At 40.1% G+C, this 12,976-nt stretch overlaps 1 protein-coding gene across 2 annotated transcripts in view; it reads right to left on the reverse strand.

The window, feature by feature from the left end:
* Nucleotides 1–5,509: 5,509 nt before the first annotated feature.
* Nucleotides 5,510–12,976, reverse strand: part of LOC123764079 (FAD-dependent oxidoreductase domain-containing protein 2) — a 140,640-nt gene continuing 133,173 nt past the window's right edge. For both annotated transcript variants that reach the window (XM_069329903.1, XM_045751598.2), the window contains exons 11-12: nucleotides 6,499–6,737; nucleotides 5,510–6,038 (exon numbers count right to left, since the gene is read on the reverse strand). In XM_069329903.1, the coding sequence (XP_069186004.1) occupies nucleotides 5,650–6,038; nucleotides 6,499–6,737 (628 nt within the window). In that variant the 3' untranslated portion in view covers nucleotides 5,510–5,649. The remainder of the gene's footprint in view (nucleotides 6,039–6,498; nucleotides 6,738–12,976) is intronic.

The raw sequence follows: 12,976 nt of genomic DNA on the forward strand, positions 1-12,976 counted from the left end.
GTGTGGTGTACATGTGTATGTTCCCCCTTGTGTGGTGTACATGTGTATGTTCTCCTTGTGTGGTGTTCATGTAAATGTTCCAGGTGAGTTAGGATAGGTTCGGATTGTTTAATACATCAGTTTAGTGACGTTGTGGAGGCCTGAGAGGATGGGCAGCACCCAGGGCCCTACAGAGGCATAAGGTAAACAAGCCACTGTTTAGGGCCTCGCAGTCTGAAGGACCTCTCAAAATGTCGATTTTTTCCATTTGTTTCTTTTATTAAAATTTATATTTAAGTAATGATCTAACCTAATTAACATAAAAGTATATTACTCATAGATTTAACTACATTCAATCATTCAATTCTGAGAACGAATTTCCATTATTATTTTCCTGTTAAATGTCTTGAAACTGAATAATTAAAAACATGCTTTCAAAATTTTCAAGAAACCCTTTACCCTCCCAGCAGAGATTTGTTGTGTATCTTTCTTGCCAAGATCAGTTGTTAAAACAACCTTATTCTGTTAATAATTGCAAAATATAGGATCTCTGAAGCTTCCCAAAGCTTCAGGCCTCACCATGCCCAAGTCCAGCACCTGGGTCCTCACCCCATTGGTCATAGGAGCTCCCCCATTTGTAACTAGGGCGAACTCTGCCCCTTCATAATGCCCTCACCGGTATGATCCCTGGCTGCAACAGCCTACGATTACAGCATAAGACGGACATGAGAGAAAAAGAAACTTTTCTGGTAGGAGGATCAGGCGACCATTACAGATCTCCTAATCTAATTTTGTTGGTAACTTTAGACTTGCTTCTTCCAAGAAGCTAGTTTGGCATTGGAGATCGGACCAGAAGCTTCTAGGTACGCGACACAGAAGCTATTGGGATCACCAAGGTATGTCATCACCATGACACCAAGGTAGCTATTATGAGGGTCATTTATGAGAAATTGCCTAGAAGGATTAATACATTTCTCTATGTTGTGTGTTTTCAGTATGATTGATTTTTGGACGCAAAATATATGTACGGTAATGCATTTGTTCATATAAATTTAAAAGACAGGTTTCAGAACTTGCATATATGTAGAATACAGTTCGGTATTCACCTAAATATTTGATGGAAATTATTTTCATATTTTTAAACCCATATTTTTCATCAATTGAAAAGTGTTAGGAAATGGAAAGGATAAGTTTCTCTCTTTTTTTTATATAAAACTCGTATTATTTGTGCCTACTTACAATAATTTTATTTCTTTCTCTTAAGAATACCACTGATGGATATTACGCCAAACACGGATTAATGTTTATAAGATTAGTAAAGTACTTTGATTTCATGCAGAAAATGCAGGAAAACGTCATTAAGAAAGTGTATGTGTGTGCGTGTGTGTGTGTGTGTGTGTGTGTGTGTGTGTGTGTGTGTGTGTGTGTGTGTGTGTGTATGTGTGTGTGTGTGTGTGTGTGTGTGTGTGTGTGTGTGTGTGTGTGTGTGTGTGTGTGTGTGTGTGTGTGTGTGTGTGTGTGTCTGTGTCTCCGCGCGCGCGCGAATGTTTTTACATATAATATGTCATCACTAGAGCCTAAATAACAACGATGAGAAGGCTGTGATACATAATGCAGTTATAACATGGAAAATTAAGGTAATAAATAAAATTAAAGATCTACATTGCAATGCAAATCTTGCATAAATAATCAGAACTATTAGCATCATGTCCAGCTTATTAACATAGCGAATACAATGACCTGTGTAGCTGATATAAACACAAATAACAAGGCAAAGGCTGTTACGAGTATGAAAGAAGAAATCAGTAGATACTTCTATGTAGCAAATACTTCGCTTGTAATTGTTGGCGAGAATGTGACATACCTATCTTGATGGCCTTGTTAAACAGGGGAAAACATATAATCAGCTTGACGTCCTTGTAGAACAGGGAAACACAAGCAGCTCCATGGTCTTGTAGAGTAGGGGAGTAACACGTATAACCACCTCCATGTCAGACGTGCTACTAGTATGGGGTGAGAAGCAACTCAGCGACTTTGAGTAGCTTGTTATTTTGAAATCAACCGCCGCCTATTGGATTGCTAGGCTGCATGGCAGTCAATTTAAAATTATATGAAACAAGTTCACCACGAATGAAAAGGTTTAGCTTAAAAAATATTAAGGCCAGGCCCAATTATGCGACTCTAACCTTCGTGCCACTTTAGCTACACAAGGATGGAAATACGCACATTGGATAAACAAACGAAAAATAGTATACAAAAAATAATGAAAGTGTTTCCTGAGTTTTTTTGGTAATTTTAAGATTTATTCTCACTAAGCTGCCTAGGTATTTATGTTTTCACTATACAATGAATAACAATGGCACTCTTTCCAATTCACAACTTATTATAGCTTTTAGGCTATCCTTAAACTTGGAATACAAATTTTGCTCTTGTTTTTATTTAAATACCACCCTGATAATAGTTAACTGATAAACGTAATCAGTAGTAATACGCACGCATGAGAACAAAGTAAATTCCTTCAACACCAAAGGAAAACGTATCATGTCAATGGACAATGATAATATGCTGTTCTACTGGATATATACATTTATTTTGGGGTTTATCGATGTACATATCAGTAAACGTGATTCGTAAACTGTTTTCTAATAGTAAATTTTGTTAATTAAACTAATTCAGTATGAAGCCTAATATCTGGAAAAAATATGCGAAATTTAAGGTGAAATCAATATTTTTTTACTTGAAATTCATGTATTATAAAAAAACAATTTAATGGAACACAGTCTGTAGATATGAAAATGTGTAATTTTCTATAATATAAATGTTTGAAATGCTGTGGACATTTTTAAAGTAATTATTCTCTAGGTGCCCCCCCCCAAAAAAAAATCCCGCTTTCAAGTAACAGACAAAATGGCGACACATTATTTTTTTTAATTATGACCATTGGAAAGAAACAAATAATCCTCAGCTGCCATGGTCAGTAGGTTTTTTCATCTTTCCGCCACAGTTTAATCAACATATTTATTAATGGTTTCCGAAAGTGGAAGTTTAAGCAATGATAGAATACCAAATTCGTCATGACGTAGCTATCATAATGTCGTCCGCAAAAGCCAGTTTTTTTTTTTTAAATCACTGGTGATGATGGGTGACAGAATTGGAAATATTTTGAAGTGCTATTATTAAATCACCATGGGAGAAAAAACGGATCTTACAGGCAACCATCTTAGTGAAACTTAAGCAAGCCGTTGATATTCATGTCCTCTCTCATAACGCATCGTAATTTGATTTAAAAATCCCCAAATAGCAGCTCGCAAAATTGATGCATGTCCCATTTTCTACTCATTTTCGCGACGTTGTGAACGCTATCGAGGACGGGCTAGATATTCGCCGATCTATACACCACTTCTCGATGTTTATATACTAAAGTATACTTGCTGTTTGGTTAGTAAGCTATTGTGGTGGCCAGCTCTCAGAAGTTAACGCCTTAAGCCTAATACCAAACAAGCAATTAATTTTTATTTCAGTTCGAGGTCTAGTTGATTAAATGTTAGGCTTAAGACTTTAAAACCGCGAGAGGGATATTAGACCACACAGTAGCTTACTGACCATCCAGCAAGTATAAATTAGTCCTGAACGTGGTCCAGGATCAAAGATTGACTGATTTATTGATGCAGATTAGGCCACCACAAGAGGTAGCACGGGCATGAGTAGCCCGTAGTAGGTGGTTGATATTTGGAGAGAATGTAGTCTTTGGTCGTGTAACATCTTGAAGAGTCTCTGGGCTTGTGAGGACCAGAGACCTCCTCAGTGTATATACATTGTGGTTTGGTACACCGTTCAGTGTACCATGTTAACGTCCAGTTACAAATTTACAAAATTATCGGCCTGGAATTTCCTAAGGAACCTGTTAAATGTCTTGCCTGAGAATACTGGGAATGGTGGCATCTTGAATTTGCTAAAATTTAGATGTCTATAAGAGCATATTTATAAATTTTCAGATATAATTGTCCCAGTTGCGCTAGACATCTTTTCAATAAAATCATAAAGAATATCAGGCTTACTCACATTTAAAAGTTTCAAATCTTTAGTGAAAGATATTTCTAGAAATGAGAGCATTCTCGACCACAAATTTAAACCTTATCTGGAAAGCACTGTCGTCACTCGCAGATATTAGAAGATAACTTCATACTTTACTTTTAACTGATCAAATTTAGATGTCTATAAGGGCATATTAAAAATAATTATTAATTATTTACCTAAGGTTCGCAAGTGCAGGCCAAGCCGACTAGCCTCACATGCCATATATGACTGGTCATCCAGTGAGATGGAGAATATTAGGTGAATTTAGCTAGCTCTTGACCTCTACTCTGCAACCTCTCGTTTAGTAGGAGAGTACCACACTGGGGTGCACCTAAGTAAGTAAGTAATTATCAAAAGAAGGCACCAAATCGGGGGTGCACCTAAGCTTAATACAAAAAAAAAAGTCATCAAGATACCCATGAGTGCAGTTTCCACCGCGGGACAAACTCAATGGGAATTCAGCTTTTCGTCTTTTTTCCCTAGAACAACTGGTTTACTGCATTAATGAACAACTTGGCCGGACAATCAGAACAGATCGTTCAGAGATGCACCTTTCCGGTCCTGTTGTTTACTTTGTCAGTACTTACCCTTAACTCTTCTGACATAATACTGGCTATATTAAGTTACGATTACTCTACAAGATCATAGAGCAAGTTGTATTGGTCTTCCCTGTTTTACAGTTATAGAAGATTGATTAGCGTTGGCCTTAACGAGCTTACAACCTTGCGGGGGGGGGGGGGGTTGGACCACCAAAATAGCATGCTGGCCAGTCAACAAGGATATCTTACTTTCAATAATGTTTCTGTTAAAAATATAATATAATTTCAATAGAAACATTATTGAATCTGCTTTAATACAAATTACAAAATCATGCAATTTGAACATTAGCAGTGGTTTGTATTATTTAGATACATTTCTGATTGATCAGTTAAAAAACGATTTGAGTAAGATCGATATAATTTTTTAACAATTTTAATTATATCATTAAAATGAAAATTTTAACAATATCATAGGTGGGCGATGAGTCACAACGTGGCTGAAGTAAGTTGACCAGACCACACACTAGAAGTTGAAGGGACGACGACGTTTCGGTCCGTCCTGGACCAACATCTGGTCAACATCAATATCATAGGTTTTAACAATTAAAAATGTTATTTATTAAAATATATGACTACATTTTCCATGCTTGTTAGTTGGTCATTAACTATGATGATGGCCTTAATAACCCTCCAGCAGTTGTTAGACCATGAGCCCAATACCAAACCAAAGGAGACACACTTATTCCTCAAAATCTAAATTATTTGTTTATGTTAGTTCTGTCTATAATGTGCAAAATGCCATGTGCAAGTTTATGTGTGTTTGAGATCTAATCTTTCAGTTATTTCTTTGTATGTGTATCCTAAGATATCTTCGTGTGTGTTCATGTTGCCATGTGGTTAGGTGTATAAGATCGCAAACTCATTGAGTTTATTTCCAATAATTACAGTTGTTTACAATTCGCCATATTTATGAATTTCCCTCGAATCTGTTACAAAGGAAGGCATGCTTGGTCTACCCAGGAGAGAACCTACAGCCCTCTGTATACCGAGGTCTTCAGGAGGTGGCTGAAGTCAACGTTGCTGCAGGAGAAGGCCGTAATGATGCTGGCACTGCTGAGGTCAAATTTATTGTTCGTGAAACGTATTCAGTTTCTTCAGATATCTCTGTGTCTGGGGAAGCGAGTGTGTGAATGCTCCAGACGCTTTGGAAACCTCCCCGAGGACAGAAAGGAGGTGGGGTGCCGTTGGTGAGTGCGTAAGAGAGGCAGGAGTGCGCGTAGTGGTGACGCATGTCTCTCCTGGTGACAAATTCCAGGAATCGTCTCAGGGGCAGGATATGGCTCTGCTGGGCCGTCCACACAGTCAGAAAGTCTTCCAAAACGTGGTGGACGCGTGTGGGGCGAGGCAGAGGCATTTTACCCCACTTTTTCATCATATCAGATTCTGCCGAGTAAATAATATCACATAAAAGACTCGTCTGAGCTCATTTTCAGAATGCTTGATAATAAAATAAATATGAGTGTTAATGAATCTATCAAAGCTCAAATGTTTCATAAAAATGCTAGAGGTTATAGGAGATATTTAGTCTCTGTCATCATCGCGAGAAACAATATTATTTATTAAACCCTGAGAGGAGTGTAGACGTAGAGAAGTGACTAAGATACAAGAGGCGTGTGGGAGAGGAACCTAGCAGTACTGAGCCTGCAGGGAGAGTCTTGCAGCAGAACAGTTTCTAAATGAAAGGAATTATTATAGAAGTGAACCAGAGGAGGAAAATCGTAAGCAGTGAATTTGTAGGAAAGAAAATTATATAATTATTATACCTAATCTATAGGAAGAGAATTATAGCACTAGTGTAACACAGTAAGACTGAGTTATGATGCCCCATGATGAAAAAGAGTACCTGTTGGAAGCTTTCTGTAGTAGTAGAAGACCGGATGTAAGAAATTGGAGCGATGGGCTTCCAAGGGGTCGCCTGTCGCCCTGTCTGCTCTAAAAGTGTCCTTGTCGGGGCCAGAGAAATCAGGGCCATACTCCATGAGGACCACTATCACCTCCCCGGCCTCCCGCCCCGTCAACTCCTCCAGGCGGGCCAGCAGGTGCACAGGGAACTCCTTCAGTATTTCGAAATTCTGGCCACCACTGGAAAACACAGTGAGATTGTGATTGATGTCACAAGCAAAACATTAAACTCTGTGGGGGGGGGGGGGTTAGTCACCACACCGAGGATGATTAGTTAATATGAGGAATAATGTATACATTGAGAATGTTGTCTCTTATTGCATAGAAGTTGACAAATAAAACATCCATAACACTGGCAGAGAAAACTACAAATATAAGTTTAAATAAGTAATTATCAAAAGAAGGCACCAAACCGGGAAGGCTGTGTAGCACCATCAAATGTGCGGCATAATCAGAGGGCGCTAAATATCACCAAGGATGCCAATACGAGAACAGAAGCGCATTAAGGCAATTTAAGTTCAAAATAAAGCTGTACAGTGTTTTTGAATAACTGGTGATCAACGGTGTCGGGGAAAGCGTAGGATAGTAATTTATTTTCAAAGACAGATATGCCATAAAAAAAAGAGTATATTGTTCCATTCTTGAATTATCAGTAGAAATAGTAAATCGATAAGATTTTATGATTTGTAACCGTAAAGAAAGAGGAAATACAGAGCCCCAGAGCTTAAGAGCAGGAGTTATGGCACCTTGTGGTGTATATCTCTGCAGGAATACGACCATGGTTCAGTATGGGGGTCATTCCTCTCACCCTCTAGATACTGGGGTTATGATGGTCACTGCAGGTGCCTAATGACTAAACAATAAGGAAACTACTCCTGTATACAGTCTAAGATTTTCAAGGGTATATTCACCGAGAAGCGGGCTACAGCTCTCTGCGTTTATCCCTTGTAATACATTTGACCTACAGTTCGTTCTGGAGGATGGGATGGTGAGGAAATGCTAAGTAGTTATACACTTGATAACGTTAAATATGCAGTGAACATAAATATTACAACATTATTTTATTTTTATGCGTTTGCAATTGTGTAGAAAGTGAACTATGATTAATCATATCTGAGATACAGAACACAAATGAATCACAAAACAATGTGTTCCCTCCCCCGCTCAAGCCGACGAGTTAAGTGACGACATCACCACGCCATACTGAATATTGGCAGCAAGACACAGTGCCTGGGGTCCCTGGGGTCCCTGGGGTCAACACAAGACTAACACTCTCCAAGAGAGCAAGTTGTCTGGCGACTCACCAGAAGCTATCTCTTGTGTGGTTGTGTTGGGTGGGGGGTTGTGCAGTGTGTGGGTGAGTGGTGGTTGTGGGTCTTGTGGGTGTGTTATGTCGTGTATTGTTGTATGTATACAATAAATGTGCGGTTCTATGTTGCGTGTTGTTGTACAATATTTGGATGTTACCTGTGTGTTGTATCTGGATGCTGGTTGTGTGTAGTGTATGGGAATGTGTTGTATGTGATTGAACAATTGCGTAGGATTAAGTTTAGTATTTGTATCGTGTGTATGGATAGTTGTGAGTTTGGGTATGTGTATGTACTTACTATTTGTGTTTGCAGAATCGAGCTATTGTAACGACGAGATTATGTTACGCCCTCTTCTCGCCTCTGCCCCCCCCTCTCCCTCATTTCTGCTATTTTATCTGTCTTTGTCTCTCTCTCTCTCTCTCTCTCTCTCTCTTCTCCCTCTCTCTCCTTCCCTCTCTCATTCCTTCCTTCTTTTCCATTTCCTCCTCCTTTATTATTATCCCTTCTCTCTCTCTTCCTCCCTTGCTTTTCTCTTCTCTTTCCTTCTTTTACAAGGCTTGGCCGTCCCTTCTGATAAGATCGGGGAATGTCCGCTACAGAATCCCCCCCCCCCACAGACCCGGTAACGCGTCAATTGGTTACCTGGGTGGGTGATAGTTACACCAGTCACCTGGCCGACACCTCACACCACTAACGAGGTTGTCCTGGCCCCAGTGTGCTGTCTACACGGAGCAGTTGCCAGATGTTAACGAGTATAATCATCGTGGGTCAGCTGTCTCGTTGTTGTCACCAACGCTACCCACCAGCCTCGTCGTCAAGATTGCAGGCGCACCGGAAGTGAACGGAGAGAGGCCCGCGAAGAAGTATGCCAGCTACAGTCCTCACCAGTCCCCTCTCGACGCCTGTGGATACGTCGTCTGATGAAACCGGAAAGGTAACGAGGCGGTCACATGACCAAAGCCACGGTCCCTCTAGAGTGCGGTTGACTCGCCAACAGGGCGAGTCACCATCGGCCCGAGGTCAGCTACACGAGGGTATGCATGAAAGGTGTTTCGGCCCAATAGTACTGTGACAATACGTAAACGCCGGAAGATGACTTCATCCAGGAGCTGAGGTCGGGACCCACCCGTCCTGCCACTACGCCATCCACCTCAACGCCTCTCGATGTCCACTCCCGTCGCGAGACACCATTGTCCCTCGAAGCTCTCTTCTACTGTTGGACAGACGTCTCTAACAGTCTCATCCTTCAAGCCTGCTTGCAAGCTACGTGTTGAGTAGTGACCCCCGTGTCTCTGTAGCAAGGTTCACCCGGAGGCGACAAGCCACAAACAACTGTCACCTTACACACAGACATCACAATTGCGTGATGCATCAAATGAACAAATCCACAAGTCGTGACGAGGATTCGAACCTACGTCCGAGAGCATCCCAGACGCTGCCTTAATCGACTGAGCTACGACATAGTCAAAAGGAGTTGAAACCGAAGTTCTACTGAACTTACTGGATCCTGCAGCCTCTCCGAGGCACAAACCAGGGTTTTACACAACTCCCCCATGCACTCGAGCTATGTCAATAGGGCGTTCTCCCTCTTCGCCCTTACTTCATTACACACAGGGGGGGAGTTGTGCAAAACCCTGGTTTGTGCCTCGGAGAGGCTGCAGGATCCAGTAAGTTCAGTAGAACTTCGGTTTCAACTCCTTTTGACTATGTCGTAGCTCAGTCGATTAAGGCAGCGTCTGGGATCGACAAAAGTCGTGAACAATTTCTTTAGTATATCGCCATCCATGTATTTAAAAACAATTCTGAAGTTAGGAAGCATGGCATAGGCTCCTCGCACAACGTTCTTCATGTGGTCCTCAGGTGATAGTTTTCTATCTAGAACCACCCCTAGATCTCTTTCCTTATTAGAATTCGTTAAAGATTTCTCACATAATTTAGAGGTTGTGTGGGGTCTATGTTCTCCTATTCCACATTCCATAACATGGCATTTATTCACATTAAATTCCATTTGCCAAGTGGTGCTCCATATACTTATTTTGTCCAGGTCTTCTTGAAGGGCATGGCAATCGTCTAAGTTTCTTATCCTTCTTATTATCTTAGCATCATCAGCAAACATGTTCATATAATTCTGTATACCAACTGGTAGATCATTTATGTAGACAATGAACATCACCGGTGCAAGAACTGAACCCTGTGGTACTCCACTTGTGACATTTCTCCAGTCCGATACATTGCCTCTGATTACTGCCCTCATTTTTCTATCAGAAAATTTTTCATCCATGATAGAAGCTTACCTGTCACCCCTCCAATATTTTCCAGTTTCCAGAACAACCTCTTATGTGAAACTCTGTCGAAAGACTTTTTTAGGTCCAGATAGATGCAGTCAACCCAACCATCTCTTTCCTGTAAAATCTCTGTGGCTCGATCACAGAAGCTGAGTAAATTCGAAACACAGGATCTTCCAGATCGAAAATCATACTGTCTGATATTATATCATTTCTCTCCAGGTGTTCTACCCATTTAGTTTTTATTATTTTTCTAATATTTTCACTATTACACTTGTCAATGATACAGGTCTATAATTGAGGGGGTCTTCCCTGCTATCACTTTTGTAGATTGGAACTATGTTAGCCTTTTTCCACACGTATGCTACGACTCCTGTATACAGGGATGCTTGAAAGATCAGGTGAAGTGGAATTCTGAGCTCAGATGCACATTCTCTCAGAACCCATGTTGAAACTCCATCTGGGCCAACTGCTTTGTTCTTACTTAGCTCCTTTAGGATATTTTCCACTTCATCTCTAGACGAAGTAGGTATGTTTGGGGGTTTGGCCTCTTCCTATATTGATTCCATTTTTGTGTCTTTTGGTCTCTGGCCCTCTCACAATTTCTGTTGAACCAATCCTGTTTTCTGGCCCTGCATCTCTGTTTTGGTATGAATGTTTGTATGTCTTCATCGTATATTTTGAAAAATTTGGCATACATTTCATTTACTTCCCTGCCTAGCAGCTAATCTGTCCAATTACACTCATTAAAATTTTGTCGAAGTTCCCCATAGTGACGTCTCTTGAAATTGATTTTATCAACTGTTTCAATGTCCCCATTTTCTTCTAGACGATATTTTAAAGCATATTTAATGTCTAACAGGACGCGATCACTCTTTCTCAAGGGAGGAAGGTACTGGATGTCAAATATCTCTTCTTCTTTCCGGGTGAATACTAGATCCAATACTGACGGTACATCTTCTTCCCTCATTCTTGTGGCCTGCTTGATGTGTTGATACAAGAATGTCTCCAGAATGAGGTTCACAAATCTGCATGTCCAAAAGTCCTCCGTTCTTGCTTCATAGGCCTCCCAGTCTATTGCTTTAAAGTTGAAGTCCCCCAGTATCAACAGTCATGATTTATCTTTATCTGCTTGTACAATAATATCTCTCATGACCATTATGAGGCCCTCTCGTTTGTCATCCAGTTCTTCCTTTGTTCATGTGTTGCTTGCTGGTGGGCTGTAGGCATTTAAAATTATCAGCTTATCATCCTGATTCCAGACCTGCAATGCCATTATGTCAATATCTCGAGGGTTTTCAAATATTAACTCTCTTACCTTCAAGTGTTTTTTCACTAGTACAGCCACTCCTCTTCCTCCCTTCCTAGTTTTCCTGTCACATCTCCAAACTGAGTAGCCCCTTGGGAATACAACTTCATTTATTATATTTCCTTCAAGTTTCGTCCCTGATAATGCGACAATATCTGGGACCTTAAGCTGAATTATATCTTGCAACTCCAAAGTTTTTGACCTCACTCCATCTATGTTGGTATACGCAACTTTCAGGAACATGTTCCCTTTCCCTTTGCTCTTTACTCCCCCTTCCACTACTGATCTTGTTGCCTTGTTTTTATGTACAATTTCACAAGCTTTCCAGTCCCTGACACTTTGTAGAAAAAAGAATTTCTGTCTTCCTCATTTCCATCCTAATTTAGACGTTTTGCTTCAATGAGGTTCATTTTCAGCTTTTCTCTGTCTTCCTTTGAGAGGTCTTGTCTTATTGACCAAAGTTTGCCAACCTCATCACTCTGCAATTTCCCGGCATTTCTAAGCAGTTCCATCATGTTTTTTCACTCTATTAAACGTCACCTTTAGGGGCGGTTCTTGTCTTTCTCATATTTTCCTATTCTTCTAAAATCACTGACATTTTCCTTTGAGCTTTCTCCTAAACCCTACTATTTTCTCTATGATTTTCATCTCTTCTGCTGCTCAGTCCACCCTAGATGAAATTTCCTTCTCTAAACATCCAAAAATTATTATGGACTTACTTCTATCTGCAGTGTTTTGTACCAGTTTACTGTTGGTAACCAGTTCTTTCCTAATTGCTTGCCTAATTTCTGCTTCTTGTTGGTCATCTCTGGTTTTGACTTCCGAACACACTTCCTTGATTGTCTCTTTCTCTTTTACAACTTGCGCATATGTATCTTTTAATTTTTCTTTATACTTTTCTAGTTCTTTATTAACCTCCTCTATTTGAGTTGCCAATGAAGTTTCTCGTTGCATCTTCTTGCCTAACTCCATGTTAGCCCTCAGGCTCCCTTGGAGTTCTTCACCATACGAATCTATTTTCTTGTTAATTTCTTCAAATTCCCTACTCTTCACTTTCCATGCCTCATTATTCTTTAATAGTTCCTTGATGTGTTCCTCCTGTATCCTTATCAAACTGGCAATTTCCTTATCTTGCTGGAAAATACTTCTTTTTAACTTTAAAAACTCAATCTTGAGACCTTCATTTTCTTGTTCTAATTTAATAAACGTTTCTTCATAATTCTTTAACATGTCCTCAATAATCACTAACCTGCTAAGAAAACCACCTTTCATTACATCTTGTCGCGAGAAAACTGCAAAACATTCCGTTGATGGGGTGCTGTCCTCCCCTGTGGTGTCGGCCATCTTTGTTGTTATTCTGCTGTTTTGAAAGATCAACTTTTCTAGCCAAGATTTTTCATTCACTAACACTTATTTCTTATCTCTTAGTATATTTTCAAATTCCCTGCACCTTCATGTATTCTGGGACACCACTTGCAGCCCTCACCCTACTCCCCTACACTTAAATAATTTGAA

This window comes from Procambarus clarkii, chromosome 23, assembly GCF_040958095.1.
Source record: "Procambarus clarkii isolate CNS0578487 chromosome 23, FALCON_Pclarkii_2.0, whole genome shotgun sequence".
In the NCBI taxonomy this organism is placed as follows: domain Eukaryota; kingdom Metazoa; phylum Arthropoda; class Malacostraca; order Decapoda; family Cambaridae; genus Procambarus; species Procambarus clarkii.